This window comes from Setaria italica, chromosome VI (genome assembly GCF_000263155.2).
Source record: "Setaria italica strain Yugu1 chromosome VI, Setaria_italica_v2.0, whole genome shotgun sequence".
In the NCBI taxonomy this organism is placed as follows: Eukaryota; Viridiplantae; Streptophyta; class Magnoliopsida; order Poales; family Poaceae; genus Setaria; species Setaria italica.
In genome coordinates this window covers 7,896,395-7,913,858 of record NC_028455.1, presented here as the reverse complement: position 1 = coordinate 7,913,858, position 17,464 = coordinate 7,896,395, and the positions used below count along the sequence as shown (strand labels likewise).

General features: G+C 42.7%; 1 protein-coding gene across 1 annotated transcript; it reads right to left on the bottom strand.

Moving 5' to 3' along the window:
* Positions 1–15,480: 15,480 nt before the first annotated feature.
* Positions 15,481–16,998, bottom strand: LOC101754635 (O-methyltransferase ZRP4). Its single transcript, XM_004972961.4, has 2 exons — positions 16,175–16,998; positions 15,481–15,936 (listed from the first exon to the last, which is right to left on the bottom strand). Exons 1-2 carry the CDS (start codon positions 16,958–16,960, stop codon positions 15,637–15,639), a joined length of 1,086 nt encoding a protein of 361 aa, XP_004973018.1. The 5' UTR covers positions 16,961–16,998; the 3' UTR covers positions 15,481–15,636.
* Between the last annotated feature and the right edge of the window lie 466 nt (positions 16,999–17,464).

Sequence of the window (17,464 nt, the reverse complement as noted above, 5' to 3'; positions counted from 1 at the left end):
CTTACTACCTACCAATTACACTCTCAACAAGGAAGAGAAGGATAGCATGTTTGAATGCTTGAATATTATTAAGATCCCGTCTGGGTACTCCTCGAATATAAAGAGAATAATAAATATGAAAGAAAAGAAGTTCACAAATCTCAAGGCCCATGACCGCCACATGTTGATGACTCAGTTGCTTCCGGTTGCACTGAGAGGTATTATATACCAGAGAATGTCCGATTGCCGCTCGTAAAACTATGTGTGTTTGTCAATGCGATTTTGTAGAAGGCAATCAATCCAACTAAGCTAGTAAAGCTACAAAATGATGTGGTGCAATGTCTTGTAAGCTTTGAGTTGGTATTTCCACCAGCCTTCTTCAATATTATGACGCACCCCCTGGTTCACCTAGTAAAAGAGATTACTATTCTCGGTCCAGTATTCCTGCACTGTATGTGGCCTTTCAAGAGGTTCATGTCAGTCTAAAAAACAATGTTCTTAATCGTGCCCATCCAGAAGGAAGCATCACTAAGGGATATGGAACAGAGGAGGTTGTTGAGTTTTGTGTTGATTTTATTAACTCAATTAATTCGATTGGGGTTCCAACTTCACGCCACGAGAGGAGGCTGTGGGGAATGGTCGTTGAGCAATGATACTAATTTGTTCGACAAGGCACACTTCACTATTCTACAACAATCATCTTTTGTGGCTTCGTATATCGAGAAACACAAGCGGATGCTAGTTTCGGAACACCCGACGAAATCCAATGCTTGGATTATACATCATCACATGGATACTTTTCCCTCTTGGTTGCGCCAAAACCTTATGGGTAACTCCGAGATTCACCCACAGCTCGCTTGGTTAGCCAAGGGACCTTCTAGCACAATCGTGAAATTTCAAGGCTATGAGATAAATGGTTATACATTTTACACGAGAGCCCAAGAGTAGAAAAGCATGAACCAGAATAGTGGTGTCCGCATAGATGCCATAGACAGCAACAGGAGCAAGGACTCGTATTATGGTTTCCTAGAGGAGATATGGGAACTTGAATATGGACCGTTGAACATCCCTCTGTTTCGTAGCCAATGGGTGAAGCTAACTGGCGTAACCAAAAATCAGTATGGAATGACAATAGTGGACTTGACCAAGACTAGATACAATGATGAACCATTTGTACTTGCCAATGATGTGCATCAGGTTTTCTATGTGAAGGACATGTCTAGCAAATAAAAGAAAAATTCAGAAGAGCCATGGAAGCCAAAGCGCCACATAGTACTTCCAGGTAAAAGAAAAATCATGGGAGTCGAGGACAAAACAAAACAATCGGATGATTATGATCAGTTTGATGGCATGCTTCTATTCACTGTTAAACTTGACCCAAGCATCATGCTAGCCAAAGAAGAGACTCCATAGTTACGCCGCGATCATGACTAAGGAACTTTCGTGAAGAAGAAGTTTTTTAATGTTACATTGTAATGCACTAAATATAGTTCACCTTTATGTAAAGTGACATTGTAAAGTTCTATGATTTCTCAATTTTTAATTTAACGTATCTGTGATTTCATGCGTGTTTAAATTAGGTGAGGTGAAAAATTATTTGGAATATGTCTTTTAATATATATTTGCATTTTTGAAATATGTAAAGTTTTTATTTTTTCTTTAACAAAACTAGTGAGAACATATATAAATTTGTGTGTTCAAATTAGTTGAGGTGAAGATTTATTCGATCAATATGAACAATGTTAACCACATACATCAATTGAATTTTTTGTGCGTTGAAATTATTTAATTGAATAATTTCTTGATGATAGTGATGCAGTAAAATAATTATTTTAGAAACTAAAAGAACTAGTATAGAATTAATGACTCATTCAAACTTATTCTAAATATACTTGCTAATTTAATATATTTTTGCATGTTCGAAATATGTAAAGTTCTTATTTTTTTTCTTCCTAAAATATAGTAAAAACATATATAAAATCTTTTGCAAAAAACAAGCGGGAGACGAATAATGCAAACAAGACCTTTTGTCCCAGGTGCCAATTGCAACCAGGACAGAAGGCCCCCCCCTTTAGTTCCGATTGGAATTTGCAACCAGCACAAAAGGGTAATTTTCACCTCCCGCGCGAAATGTACACTTTTGTCCCAATTATAAATTGCAACTAGGATTAAGGAGGGCCTTTTGTCCCGGTTGCAATTGGCACCCGGGACAAAAGGACCCTTTAGTCCTGGTTGCAATGTGCAACCGGGATGGGAGGGGGATAAAAGTAACATTCCTCTTCTCCCCCTCCACCCTTCAACACTTAGCCAAATTTTCACCACTCTCCAAGATCCGCCGCGACCGTCCGCCTCCGTTGCCGCTAGTCTCCTGTCGCCGCCCTTCTGCCTTCGTCGCCGGCTGAAGTGCTCCTCGTCGCCCACCGCCGCGACCGCCGTCGCCCATGCTTGGACCGCCGCCTCCTCCATCGCCCCGGCCCGCCGCCGCCTCCTCCATCACATCCTCTCGTCGCCGCCGCCTCCGTCGCGCCCACTCATCGCCGCCTCCCTCCGCGCCACCTCCTCGTCGCCGCCTCCGTCCGCGCCACCCTATCGTCACCGCCTTCGTCGTCCTCCTCGCCACTAGCCTCTGCCACCCCGACCTTCTCGTCGTCCGCATTACCACTCCGCCACCCGCCGCCCCAACCTTGGCTGCTTTTCCTGAAATATTATATTGAATTAATTCTAATAGGCCGATGAACACTCATTTGGACCATGAATTCGATACAGCTGCCGAAGATGCTTTTTTATATGAATAAAAATGTGAACCTTATAACCGTGTCCCACCGAGCGTGCCAAAATGTGTTGATGTAAAAAGCACGCGACGACCTTCACATACTAACACACGAAAGGCCTGGGAAATCTGCTTCACTCCGGTACAGGTCTGTAGATCGGCGCGCGTGGTGTGCGGAAGCGTGCTAGTCAGTTTGACCATTCAACTGACAAGGTGAAAATAATCCTTTGAAGTCCGAGGCAACTGGCCGATCAGGCCGATATGAACCTTGACGAGCATGAGTAATCCATCGGCCATCCAGCCGATTTAATATATTTTGCGATAACCATCGACCAGACAGCCGATAGAAAACATGATGCTATTGAGCTGCCGCTCCACCATAGCTAGAGCCACAAACTGATGAGATCTAAACTAAACTCTCCACCAATATCTCTAGATGAAACCACAGCAATGCACCCGGTAATTGCAATCTAGAAATATTTAGCAGGATGTTAATCTGAACCCCACCAGCCGATGAATCCAATCATAACGAAACTTAATCCCAACAGCACTCGAAGGGGTAACCAAGATTAAGATGCAACAGGCTATTAAGTGATCTGTCATCTATAATGAACCGATCTAAAGCTAATTAAAGCAAACTGAATGGTAAGACGATAAAACAGATAAATATGAGCCGATGCAGACTTAATCAAGGCAGGATAATTGGTGAATACCGTAGATCAAGACAGAAGCGATGCGCCGTAAGTCAAAGATCTAAGATATTTGATAACTGGTAGATGAAACTAGATGAAACCACAGTGATGCGCCCGGTGGTTAAAGCCTAGAACACCTGGTGGTGAAACTTGCAGCTTGCCGGAGATCAAAGTCGATGCAGCCCAGCTTGCTAGAAGGAACTCGTCGAGAAGCTACATTACTCCTACTCCTAAGGCAATGGCGTGAAGCTGAAAGGTAAATGTAAATATGTTGTATTATTGACCGTGTGATGAAAATTACAATGGCCACGACCCCTTATATTTATAGGGCGGATGGCCTCTGACGCACCACGTACAAGGCAAATCATGTACACAATCTTTTCTAATCAAAACTCTATCTCTAACTAATCCAACTCTATCTCTAATCGAGCTTATCCTAACCAACTCTATCTCCAGAATATTTTATTCAATTCTTGCCGCGTGCGTTGATTTCCTTTTCTTGCTTTTTCTTTCTTCAGCCTTATTTAGGAGATTTCATTATTTTTTTGCATCATCGGCCGATACCTTCCTTTCAGAGCACATTTCTAAATTTTGGTGTTAACAAAGACCCCCCCAGTTTTGGAGTATGAATGCCTCATGTTCCGAAACTAATTATAGAAGTCCGATGATTTGGTGTCAACACAGGCCCCCCAGTTTCGGAGTATGAAGGCTTCATGTTCCGAAACTGATCATAGAAGTCCGATGATTCGGTGTCTTTAGAGCCAATGACGTCTGGTTGCAATATTCAAATCACCATCGACTCCTCTTGAAATATAAAGAACTCCATCAGTTTGATGTCTTGATCCCACTCTGAGCTGATGAATCCACTAGCAATGGAAACAAAAGATCAAGCATGTTGACACCAAAACTTGGTGCAGTAACCAGCAAGCTTTTGTTGTCAACACAGGCCCCCCAGTTTCGGAGTATGAATATTTCATGCTTCAAAATTAATATCCGATACATTCTATAAGCAGCCGATACTATCTTGCTTGAACCAATCAATCGATGCAATCTGCTCGGACTAAACGGCCGATGCAACTTTTATTAGCCAAGCAATCAGCCGATGGTTTTTGCCAAGCAGTCAATCGGCCAATGCATTTTTTTAATTAGCCGATACCCTCCTTTTATCTTAATAGGCCGATGTACTTTTTTTATTAGCCTATACCCTCTTTTTTAATCGGCAGATGCACTTTTTTCAATTAGCTGATACCTTTTTTTTATATATCCCAATCAGCCGATGTATTTAATTAGCCGATGCTTCCCTTATCTCAATCGGCCGATGCATCTTTTGAACCAGCCAGCCGATGCATCTTTTGAACCAGCCAGCCGATGGTTTCCTTATTTCAATCGGCCGATGTATATATATTTTTTTAAATTAGCTGATACATCTTTTGATCGGCCGATCCAATTTTCAATCGGCCGATTTTTTAATAAGGAGATGCATGAATGGCCGATCCCCCGCTCTTTTTTTGTTTTTTTTCTTTTTGACACACGAATGGCCGATCCAATTTTTATCAACGCACCAATATGGCCGATGCTAATCGGCCGATGCCTTTCTCTCTCTTTTTTTTAATTCCAACTGAGTGATGCTAATCGGCCGATGCCTTTCTGTACAATTGGCCACTATTTTTTTTTCTTAATAAGTCGATACAACTCCAATCGTCCGATACAACTGTCAATTGGCCGATGCAATTTTCAATCTGCCGATGCATTTTTTTTATTTCAACCGATTCACGAACATGCCCCCTAATTGCAACATGGGCCTCTGTATATGCGTGATAAAAAAGCAATTCTTCCCGGATAGAGTAGCCAATCATTTTGTAGGAAGCTTCATCTCTAATCGTCATTGGCATTTGTGAAGATGATCCCACCGGAACATGCGTATACACGCACACTTAACTTGGCCTTTTCTCCAATCGCTACATCGGCTGCTTTTGCTGAAATATTATATCGAATTAATTCTAACAAGCCGATGAACACTCATTTGGTCGATGAATTCGATACAGCTGCCGAAGATGCTTTTTTATATGAATAAAAATGTGAACCTTATAACCGTGTCCCACCGAGCGTGCCAAAATGTGTTGACGTAAAAATCACGCGACGACCTTCACGTACTAACACACGAAAGGCCTTGGAGATCTGCTTCACTCCGGTACAGGTCCTGTAGATCGGCGCGCGTGGTGTGCGGAAGCGTGCTAGTAAGTTTGACCATTCAACTGACAAGGTGAAAATAATCCTTTGAAGTCCGAGGCAATTGGCCGATCAGGCCGATATGAACCTTGACGAGCGTGAGTAATCCATCGGCCATCCAGCCGATTTAATATATTTTGCGACCATCGGCCAGGCGGCCGATAGAAAACAAGATGCTATTGAGCTGCCGCTCCACCATAGCTAGAGCCACAAACCGATGAGATCTAAACTAAACTCTCCACCAATATCTCTAGATGAAACCACAGAGATGCACCCGGTAGTTGCAGTCTAGAAATATTTAGCAGGATGTTAATCTGAACCCAACCAGCCGATGAATCCAATCATAACGAAACTTAATCCCAACAACACTCGAAGGGGTAACCAGGATTAAGATGCAACAGGCTATTAAGCGATCTGTCATCTATAATGAACTGACCTAAAGCTAATTAAAGCAAACTGAACGGCAAGACGATAGAACAGATAAATATCAGTCGATGCAGACTTAATCAAGGCAGGATAATTGGTGAATACCGTAGATCAAGACAGAAGCGATGGGCCGTAAGTCAAAGATCCAAGATATTCGATAACTGGGAGATGAAACTAGATGAAACCACAGCGATGCACCCGGTGGTTAAAGCCTAGAACACATGGTGACAAAACTTGTAGCTTGCCGGAGATCGAAATCGATGCAGCCCAACTTGCTAGAAGGAACTCGTCGAGAAGCTACATTACTCCTACTCCTAAGGCAATGGCGTGAAGCCAAAAGTTAAAGGTAAATATGTTGTATTATTGATCGTGTGATGAAAATTACAATGGCCACGACCCCTTATTTTTATAGGGCGGATGGCCTCTGACGCACCACGTACAAGGCATGTCATGTACACAATCTTTTCTAATCAAAACTCTATCTCTAACTAATCCAACTCTATCTCTAATCAAGCTTATCCTAACCAACTCTATCTCCAGAATATTTTATTCAATTCTTGCCTCGTGCGTTGATTTCCTTTTCTTCCTTTTTCTTTCTTTAGCCTTATTTAGGAGATTTCATTATTTTTTTGCATCATCGGCCGATACCTTCCTTTCAGAGTACATTTCTAAATTTTGGTGTTAACAATTAGTAAAAAATCAGTAGGAAATTACTATTATTAGTAGAAAATCAGTAGGAAATTACTATTATTAGTTGAAAATCAATAGGAAATTACTATGATTAGTAGAAAATTAGTATAATTTAGTTCAAATACTTAGTATAATTTTGTATATATTTTGTATAACTTTTAGAAATTACTATGTTTTATTATAAATGATTCAAAAATTAGTAGAAATGTGTAGAAATGCTTAAGACTTATTTAGTATAAGTGCTTAGTATAATTGTGTATACATTTAGTATAATTTTAAGTACATTACTATGATTTAGTAGAAATGCTTGAAAAATTAGTGGAAATTAGTAGAAATTTGGTAGAAATGCTTAGAAATTAGAAGAAATTTGGTAGAAATTCTTAGAAATTTGTAGAAACACTTCAAATTTTGCAAAATTTAGTAGGAATTAGTAGAAACTTGTACAAACATTTCAAATTTGGTAGAAATTCTTAGAATTTAGTAGAAATTTGTAGAAACACTTCATGTAGGATTCATTCAAGACATTTTGTGTAAGTTTCATTCTAGACTTTCACGTAACATTCTTGTAAGTTTTCATGTATGTTTCATTAAAGATATTTCATGTTTGTTTCATTCAAAACATTCATGTAAATTTTTCTTGTGTACATTTCATGTGTATGTTTCTTGTGTACGTTTCATGTAAATTTCTTGTGTACGTTTCAAGCAGTTTGTTTTTTTTCATGGTTGTTCTATGATTTTATGTATATACCTTAACGTACATGTAACTATGATTTCATGTGTATTTAAAGTAGTTGAGATGGCAGACGATGAGACCGCAAGCTATCTAATGGAGCAGATTATTGTTGGTGGTAGTGGCTTAACATTCCCGTAACGTACACCGATGAAGAGGGTTCCTAAGCGGACATGTTCCTCAACATGTCCGGTGATGGCAATGAAGAGCCCAAGCCCCAGCAAAACCTTGCCATGACGGAAGGTTCTGACAAGGTATATATCATTTACATTGTTTTATCCCATCGATAATGTCTTATTTGTTATTACTATGTACTAATTAACGAATCTTGAACCGTTAGCTCTCTTGATCGATGAACCGTTAGAAGCCCCGAGGTCGTACAAAGGTGATGGATGGAAGGCTTATCATCACGGAAGTCACAGAAGAGGGCAAGCCGGTTGCTCCCGAAAACATGAAACAAAATATGTGATTCAGATTGGGGTAATTGTAAGGGACAACATGCCCATAAACATCAGGGAATGGAGGGGCAAAAGTACTAATCCATGCGCGCTCCCAGATAGAGAAAAGGAAATGTTGTGGTTGCATGTGAAGAAATATTTCACATTTCCCGAAGGATGTAATGAAGATGATGTGAAATCGTGGACGCTGAAGAAGATGACCACACAATTCTAGACATTCAAGACGATGCTGGATGCGACCTTCATGAAGAAGGGCCGAACTCCGGATTTGAACGAGTGGCCAAAGTTGAGGGGCCACTGTGAGGCATTTGTTGAATACAAGACGAGCAAAGACGGTGCGAATAAGGTTCGCACCAATGTTGCAAATGCTAGTAAGAAGGAGTATCATCATCGTCTAGGCCAAGGTGGTTATAGCATTGCAATTCCCAGATGGCGTAAGATGGAACAAAACCTGATCGATTGGGGTATCGTACCAGCAACTCTTGAATGACCCAATCGATTAAAAAATTGGTATTACGCTCATGGAGATAACCAGAGCCAAGAGGATGGGACACCGATCTTCAATGAGACAATACGTCAAAAGGCTGAAAGGCTTATCAAGAACATTGAAGATGCTAAGGATGGGAGGTTGAAGGTGGACAGAGAGAATGATGAGCTGACATTGGCCCTCGGGAATCCCAAGCACCAAGGACGTTGCTAAGGGTACGGGGTCGTTCCGTGGAAGTTCGCTTTCCGAGGTGACATGGACTCGTACAAAAGCCTCAAGCGAAGAAAGCAACAGCAAGAGGAGAGCTGACGGCGCATGTTAGAATCCAAAGTGCATTCACAAGAAGTAAGAATGTAGGAGGAAATCAATCGTCGAGTGGCCCTGGCAGTTGTGGAGTTGGCCCAATCTAGAGCACTACCGGATCCAAACGTCGTCAGCCCTTCTCAATGCCTCGGGAGTAGCTATGCTTCTATAGGGGTCCCCGATCGACAGACACCAAGATTACCCATGGACGAGCAACGGTTCCCTGTGGATGTCATCACGCAACGCACCTCATGTGAGCTGCATAAACCGGTCGACAACATCACCATTAAGGTATATTTATACATAATATTTATGCAATCTTCTCAATCCATCCATGCCTCGGGAGTTTAATAACTTCTTTATTTCTGCTATATGTACAGGTGGTGTACGGGAGTGTCTTACCAATCCTGCCAGGGCAAACAAGCCATGGTCTGAAGATTCCACCTGGCTACGCCAGCGTCGGCCTAGAGCAGTGCTCTCGTTGATAGCCAATATAAAGGCATAGAGCTCGACCTCCCAGGAGGTGACGGGGAAAGGACACTAGGAGATGCACTTCACGGGATCATTCTGTTGGGATACGAGGTAGGCTACACTAGTGCAAATCAAAATTTCTACCGCGTATAACCAGGAAGAACTGCCGTATAGGGATCACGGGATTACCACTCGACGCACTACTGGTGCGGAAGATGTAGATATGCGTCGATGGAGTGAAGACGATCACGTAGTCGTACGTAGTCGATCAACGTAGTCGTACGTAGTCGATCATGTCAACGTCCAGCAGCTCCTCAGCAGCTCATCCACGTGCAGCAAGATCGCCTCCTGTGCCGCGGCTCGTCGTCGGCTCGTCGTGGCTCATCGGCGGCTCATCGGTGGCTCGTCCAAGTGCTGCAGGCGCAACACCTCCAAGGTATCCACACGTGTAGGAAGGAAGCGTCGCAAGCCGGACTGCTAGATCCGTGAGTTGCAACACGCGAGGGCGTGGGAGGCGCGGCAGGTGTGTTTCGCCAAAAAGGGTGTCCCCCCTAGAGCGCCCCCACCCCTCTATTTATAGAGGTTCCTAACGGGCCTCTGGGTCCGAGGCCCATTAGTACTTCTAAACCTAATCCAACTCGGATCAGATTCGAATTGGGCTTCCAGCCCCTTAAGTGTGTGACCCTATGGGTTCGGATACGTATAGACATGGCGCGAGTACTCCTACTCGGCCCAATAGTCGGTAGCGGCCTCTAGCAAGACGTGCCAACTCCTACACGCACACGAAGATCATATCAGACAAACCATCACAACATAATATACATGCTATTCCCTTTGCCTCACGATATTTGGTCTAGCTTCAAGCCGACCGCTCTTTCTCGATCCTGTGATTCGGAATCCCTTTGTAGGTTAACTCTTAACCGTACGTAGCATGGCCATGCATTTTCGGATCCGATCACTCGAGGGGCCCAGAGATATCACTCTCAATCAGAGAGGGGCAAATCCCATCTTGATTGACCATGTCTCATAGCATGCTTCTTGACAAACTCGAAAGCTACCTTTATAACTACCCTGTTACGGCGTAGCGTTTGATAGCCCCTAAGTAGGTCGATCCACATCTAGAATACATGCGACAATCTCAGGTCTAAGGACAAAGCGTATATGTTGTTTTAAAGAGAGAACTACTTCTCGTGTTGGGTCAGTCCTAACACATGTCTCCACATGTGTCCACATTATTAGTTCAACATCTCCATGTCCATGACTTGTGAAACATAGTCATCAACTAATACATGTGCTAGTCTAATATTCATGTGTGTCCTCACATGAACTCCGACTAGGGACAACTTTAGAATAACCATACAAGTAAAGAGTTTCACATACAATTCACATAATTGCAAATCAATTCAAGTAGCATTTAATGGATATTCAATGAACACAATATACAAATCATGGATACAAATGGAATATCATCATCTCTATGATTGCCTCTAGGGCATACCTCCAACACATTCTATGGTGCAAACACTACATCATCTACATCATCATTCCCAGCACGGAGGCATCACCGCTCCCTATAGATCCCAAGCAGCAACCATCTCCTTAAAGCTCAAGACTGTCATCTCCACTAGGGCCTGCTCTAGGACTATCATCTCCAGCACAACCTGCTCCAGGACCGTCATCACCACCGGGACTGTTGCTTTCTGCTCGATCACGGTCTCCATCTCCAGCACATCTTGGTGGTGCGAGCGACGATGACAACAACATCCCTCCCCGATCACCGTCGCTAGGACTAAGAGCCGCATCGAGTAAGGAACCTGCAACACCACTTAAGAAGTCATGACCACCGCTTTCCAAGCCAAGACAGAGAAAGAAGAAAACAAAGGAGCCTAAATTGACTCCTAAGGAACGTAGGGAGGCAATGACTCATGAGGAACTCTAGGCCCAAACCAAAGAAGAATGCAGGTAGTGGTTCAAGAAAATGGTCGAAGAAAGAAAAGCAAAGGCGATGGAGCCTCCGCCAGTAGATCGAAGACAATTAATTTTTTTATAAAGATGTCAGAAGAAGCCAAGAAGATGATGCCACCCCTATCGAACTACGACCGGATGTTAGTCAAGGCTGATGGGAGGCAAAAAAGGAAAGGAAAGTCGTCTTCAAGGGGAGTGTCCCCCACCTCAGCCATCTACCAGAAAATACGCTCAAAAGATAGCAGCAATGCCCTTGGATCAACAAGAACAAGTAGTGAAATTCATCCAAGAAACAGGAATGTCCCTTTCTGAATGTCTAGGGCAAAGTGAGCTACCAGCTGCACAGCCAGTTGAACCGAAATGGACTTTTGAGCTAGGCAAATCTCTGGTAAGGCTTGAGTTGATACGAAAGCTATCAACAAAGATGTACGAATTCCATGAATGGTACATGAAGCAGTCCGCCATTGACAGGGAAATGTTCAGCCTTAAGCTAAAACTGATAGATTTTTTCGGCGAAGGCGAGAAAGTCCTGTGGCTAGAATTCAAGGATATATATAAAGTGTACCATCATGATGCCCTTGACATCTCTCTCATCAGCGCCTGGGCTATGTAAGTGTTCATTTATATATAAGTAAATTTTGGCTGATATCATTATTTTTTGTGCGTGCGTCACCCTACTAACTTCATCTTCCATTTTATGTAGGATGCAAATTCAGACGTGCTGACTAGAAGCGTACTTCCATGTTAGCTTCATGGATCCATCCCTAGTTAACCAACACCAGATACAGGATTTTCTAGAGCAAACGTTGATGGAAGTATACAATTTCCTGGACAAACAAAATTACAAGGAATACATACTACTTCCATGCAACTTCAAGTAAGTGTGTGTACACCGCCTATTTTTGTTTTGTTTTTTCTTACCTGATTAGTGTTAGTTAGCTCTAATATGAATATTTACATATGCAGTTTCCACTGGATCCTCCTAATAATTGAGCCTGATAGAAGCCATGTCACTGTCTTCGATTCGTTGAGGAAACCACTGAAGCAGTACCAAGATATTCAAGACATGCTAGACTTGTAATAATTCTGGACTTTTATCTCTATGCAAAGTTTGCTTCATAAATTTTTACCTAACACTGTATCATTCATTATTTTAATCCGCAGCGTAGGGGAATAATTCATCAGGAAACACAAAGGTCCATTCAAAGAAAAAACTTACATGGAACACAGACTTCCTGGTACGTATGGAGTTTGCATATTTTGTACATTCTATAGTACGAATATTTCATAACTTATTTTTTTCCTCACAAAAGTGCTTAAGACAGGAACCTGGGAATAATCTATGTGGCTACTACGTCTGTGAGCACATGCATAGTTTTGTGGGACCCAAGGGACTAAATATGATGCCGCACAACTTTAAAGTACATAAAGTAAAACTATTTAATTATTTTCTAGCTCCTTATATTTAATTGTTCATGTAACATTCACATATTTCCAAATTACAGATACATAATATTCAACAAAGACTCTTGGAGAAGGAAAGAAAGGAGCAATATGCGAATGTCTCATGGGATTCCTGGTAGACGAGGTGGTAAATCCACAAGACGAATTTTATTACGATGGATGAAAATTAAATACACTGAGCAACACCACGACGGGAAGATCCAAGGAATGACCGGGGCAAATTTTTGTATATATATATATATATACTAATTATATAAATACTATGCTAAGATTTGTATAGTATGCTAAGAATTGTATGTATAGTAATTGTATAAATACTAGTTTGATTTCATTATAAAAAAAGTCTTAACTACTAAAGGGTACGTGATGCATGAAATTACAGACGCCATGTAGGCAGGCGGTTTCATGCATGCCTTTTAGTCCCGGTTGGAAAAATCAACTGGGACTAAAGGGGCCTGTCCCATGCCTAGCATTGCAGAAGCGAGACAGGCCCCTATAGTCCCGGTTGGAACCAATAGGGACTAAAGGGTGTCTTTAGTCCCGGTCCAGTTGAGCGACCTGGGACTAAAGACCCCCCTTTCGTCTCGATTGCTTAATCCTGGATGGATTTTCGGGAGATTTGATCCCCACCAACTCGGACAAAAGGTGAGTTCTTCTACTTTTCTAATTGATAAGATTCCTTCTTCTACTTTTTGAAATGAGAAAACTTCCTCCATCAAAACACCCTGGCACTGGCTTTTCGCTATGTTGGTGCCAGGCAAAATTATGCTGGATATAATTTTTTCTTCCTTTTATTATTTAAATTATGGCATTTTTGCATGTCGTGATGAGCACCATGTCACATTACGCTTGAAAGCAATGGGTATACCATTTCTCACAACTGATAGATAATTTCGGTGGGTTGTGATAAGTCATTCAAATGGACTAAAACACATTGTTATAAAAGAATTGTAGGATAGGTGTAGTACGTGAAATATATTCCCCTGAAAGCAAGGTGACATCCGACATCAACTACAACCTGGAGGACCCGCCCTCGGCGTATAGCAATGCGACCGTCCATAGCCACCTCGATGGATACACATCGATGGCAAGGGAGGTCCATGGCCCAGAGTACGATGTGAGCACGATCCGAGCACCCAGGACCTTGATGGAGAAGTCATCATGAGGGTGGGTGGAGGTAAGAAGCATGGCCGGTACTGGATTGGTGACAGCACAATCGACACGGCTAGTACTCCCACTCTCTCCCAGATTCGAGCAAGGAGCACGAGTTCCAGCCCGGCGATACGCCTACGGCCGGATACTACACGGTTCCAGATGGAGGCACTCCATGTTATTTCTGTTTTAAGCATTTGTTCATTGATTTTTACATACTTTTGCATTGCATTGTAACATTGGGATGAAATATTGTAGGCCCAGGTGGAAGAAGAAAGGAGGCTACGGGAGTTGCTAGAGGCGAGGATGGTGGCAGATCGGCAGAGGATGGAGGTAGAGCAGCAGAGGATGGAGCAGATGTTTGAGTACATACAGGGTGTTTGTGCGAGGATGGGTCAACCTCCATCACCGATCTCATTCCCTCCTCCTCAACCTCCTACAACTACTCCAGTGAGTCACTTCACAACCTTATAATCACCGTTTCTAGTTTATGCAGAATCAACTTACAAAGATGCCAAGATGCCTAGAAACTAGAAATAAACTAGAAACTAGAAACTAGAATGATTTATAGTTTAGAAACTAGAATGATTTATCTCTTCTTCTTTGTCCAGAATCAATTAGCGGCATCAAACGAGCCTCATGACCCAGCATGGTCACAGTGGACACCCCAACCTCCTCAGTGACTACTTGTGATTTATTTGCATTTGCATTTGTGGATTACTTGTGACTACTCACTGACTACTTGTGACTACTCAGTGGACACCCTTGCACTCAGTGAATTTTATTTGCATTTGTGGTTGTGAATGAACCTACTTGTGATTCTGAAGTTTATTTGCAATGTGTTGTCGATATATATCTGTATGAACTGCCTGTGATGCTTATTGTGAACTATGTGTGATGCTTGTAATGTTTATTTGAGTGGGGTACGTTATACGTGACTGAACCATAAAAACTGGAAATAAATGGTCACTTTGTCGAGTGTTACACTTGGCAAAGGCCTCTTTGCCGAGTGCCAGACATAATACACTAGGCAAAGAGGACACGTGGCAAAAATCTGTTCATTCTGGGCAGATTTTAGCATCTTTGCCGAGTGTCACTAGCCTCTTGGACGAGTGCCACAGTGGCACTCAGCAAAGAGGCCAAGATCTGGCCTAGGAGGCGAGGCTTTGCCGGGTGTCAGCGTATGGCACTCAGCAAAGCTTGCATCTTTGCCGAGTGTTTTCTGCCAATAACACTCGGCAAAGAGACATATGTTGCCGAGTGTCTTTGTAACTGGCACTCGGCAAAGAGCCAAGTGTTGCCGAGTGTCTTTGTAACTGGCACTCGGTAAAGAGCCAGGTGTTGCCGAGTGTTTTTGCCAGCTGGCACTCGGCAAAGGCGGCGGCTTTGCCGAGTGTTTTTTCCGTTAGACACTTGGCAAAACCGCTGTCACCATCTTCTCCCCGTTGTAGATCTTTTTTTTGCCGAGAGTCGGACTTAGCACTCGGCAAACTATTTGCCGAGTACCCGACAAAAAACACTCGGTAAAGCAACGTTTGCCGAGTAAATCGATGCCGAGTGAGCCTTTGCCGAGTGTTTTTGGAGCTTCACCGAGTGCCCCGGGCACTCGGCAAATCTTCTGTTTCCAGTAGTGAGCGAGTACAAAGTTCCTATAGACTTGTACATATATAACCACGAAATCTTTTAAACATAAATATGGTTCAAGCACTTGCATACATGCACACATAAACGAAAGATTGATCCACACATCAAAGTATTCAACTGAGAGATGAGCTTCAGGAAACACACCCAATAGATTATAGCTTACAACTGGCTAATTTTTAGGGGTAGAGCTCGACGATTGACCGAACACCTAAAACTGGTATAATTTTGTACTCAGTGAAACCAGCTTCAAATATAATCTTCCTCCACTCTTGCTCATCTCTCTCAATGCCATTGACAACCATAATAAAGAGATCATATAATACTTCTGTTTCTCTATGCTTAAGATTTGAAGGCCCTGCACCAACTACGGTGTCTACTATTATCACCTTTCCACCTGCATCTCGTGGAGGTATAGCCTTCTTGCAGTTCTTTAATATCGTAACACATTTGGAGTCATCCCAGTCATGCATAACCCACTGAAATAATCAACAATGACTTGGAGTTATTCTGGGCTCTTCTGGTGAGATTGAAACTACTAGTACTTCCTAGGATCCACATAATTGTAATTTCAGACAGTGCATAACCTCCGAACACAAGTTCAGTATAAATTATAATAGAAGTCTTACTACTTAAGGTTGAACATACTTTTTCTCAGGAACTCTTACAACAAAATGAAATGCATCCCCAAACAAAATGTAATACTAGAAGACGTACCTTGAGGAAGACTGCGTTCGCAGGTGGAATGCTCTCAAACATGTCACCAGCAATGTATTTAAGTCCGGTGCTAGCAGGAGCACTGGCTACGACGTGTGAGAGATCCAGCACACTGCAGTCTATGTGAGGGAAGGCCTTTGAGATGGCCTGTGCCGCTGCACCATGGCCCCCCGCAACATCAATGAGGGAGCTTATCCCCTGGAAAACGTAGCCACACTCTTTGATGGCAATATCCATGAGGAAGCGGCTATCTGCGACCATTGCAGCATTGAAGAGAGGGCTCACGGTTTCGTCGTGGCCGATCACATCCCACACAGTCTTTCCATGCGAAATCTCAAAGAGGGTCAGATCTGGCAGCTCATGCTCAAACCAGGTGGCAAGACCGAGGAAGGGGGACACAAAAGTGTTATGGAGAATCAAGCTTAGTGTAGGAGTCAAGCTCAGAGTGCCGACAAGAAGTCGAGATGCCGGAGTGAGACCATAGACACAATCACCATCACCAGCCGAGTGCTTGGCATTGGCAATGCTGAAGATGCCGGTGACACTGAGCACGCGCATGAGTCTACGCATGCATGGTATCTTTGAGGGGTGAAGTTGGACCTTGGTGGCTATTTGGGTGATGGTGGCAGTGCCGCCATGATGATGGATTGCGTCGGCGATGCGGAGTTCCATGGCGGATTTAAGTGCCATGGACTTGATGTATGCGAATGTGCTGTGCCAAAGCTCAAGCTGAGCATCGAGCAAGGCCTGCTGATCAGTGTAGTGTTGCTCCTGGGTGGATCCCATGGCACGATGTTTCCGCTTTGTTAGCTTATCAGTTATGGCCTTATCGTTGGATATAGAAAAACATGTACGCTACAGCTCTATTTATAGACTTATGGTTCAGAGTTACCTTAGAACTGTATAGTAACCATGTTCAGTAATTTTCTAGGTGAAAAACATACAAGCTCAATTGCAAATAAAAGAGGCCATGCTAAAAAATTATTGAGAACAAGGTAATTTTTTGCATGACAACAGCTTTTTAGTCTATGAAAATTATTTAATCAAACTTTAACTAAACATTTGTCGTTATTTCAATGACTAGTTATGTTTTCGAGCTAGGTAGCTAGTTCAGTCTAGCTAGATGCTGCTATTTTACTAAAGATTGCTGAATGCAATGCTGCTTTCTGTAGCAGGGATCAACATCCTCAGGAGCACGTGTTGAATTAACTATAATAAAATCTGTCGAATTTTCACTTTTCCATATCTGGCGAGCTACTATATCGTCGCAACTGGTTGTCCACCGGTGTC

Bases quoted from the DNA above. Each gene is read 5' to 3' on its own strand.
- LOC101754635 (XM_004972961.4), bottom strand. From the start codon at position 16,960: ATGGGATCCACCCAGGAGCAACACTACACTGATCAGCAGGCCTTGCTC. The intron at 15,937-16,174 runs GTACGTCTTCTA...TGATTATTTCAG, and splicing joins CGAACGCAGTCTTCCTCAAG to TGGGTTATGCATGACTGGGA.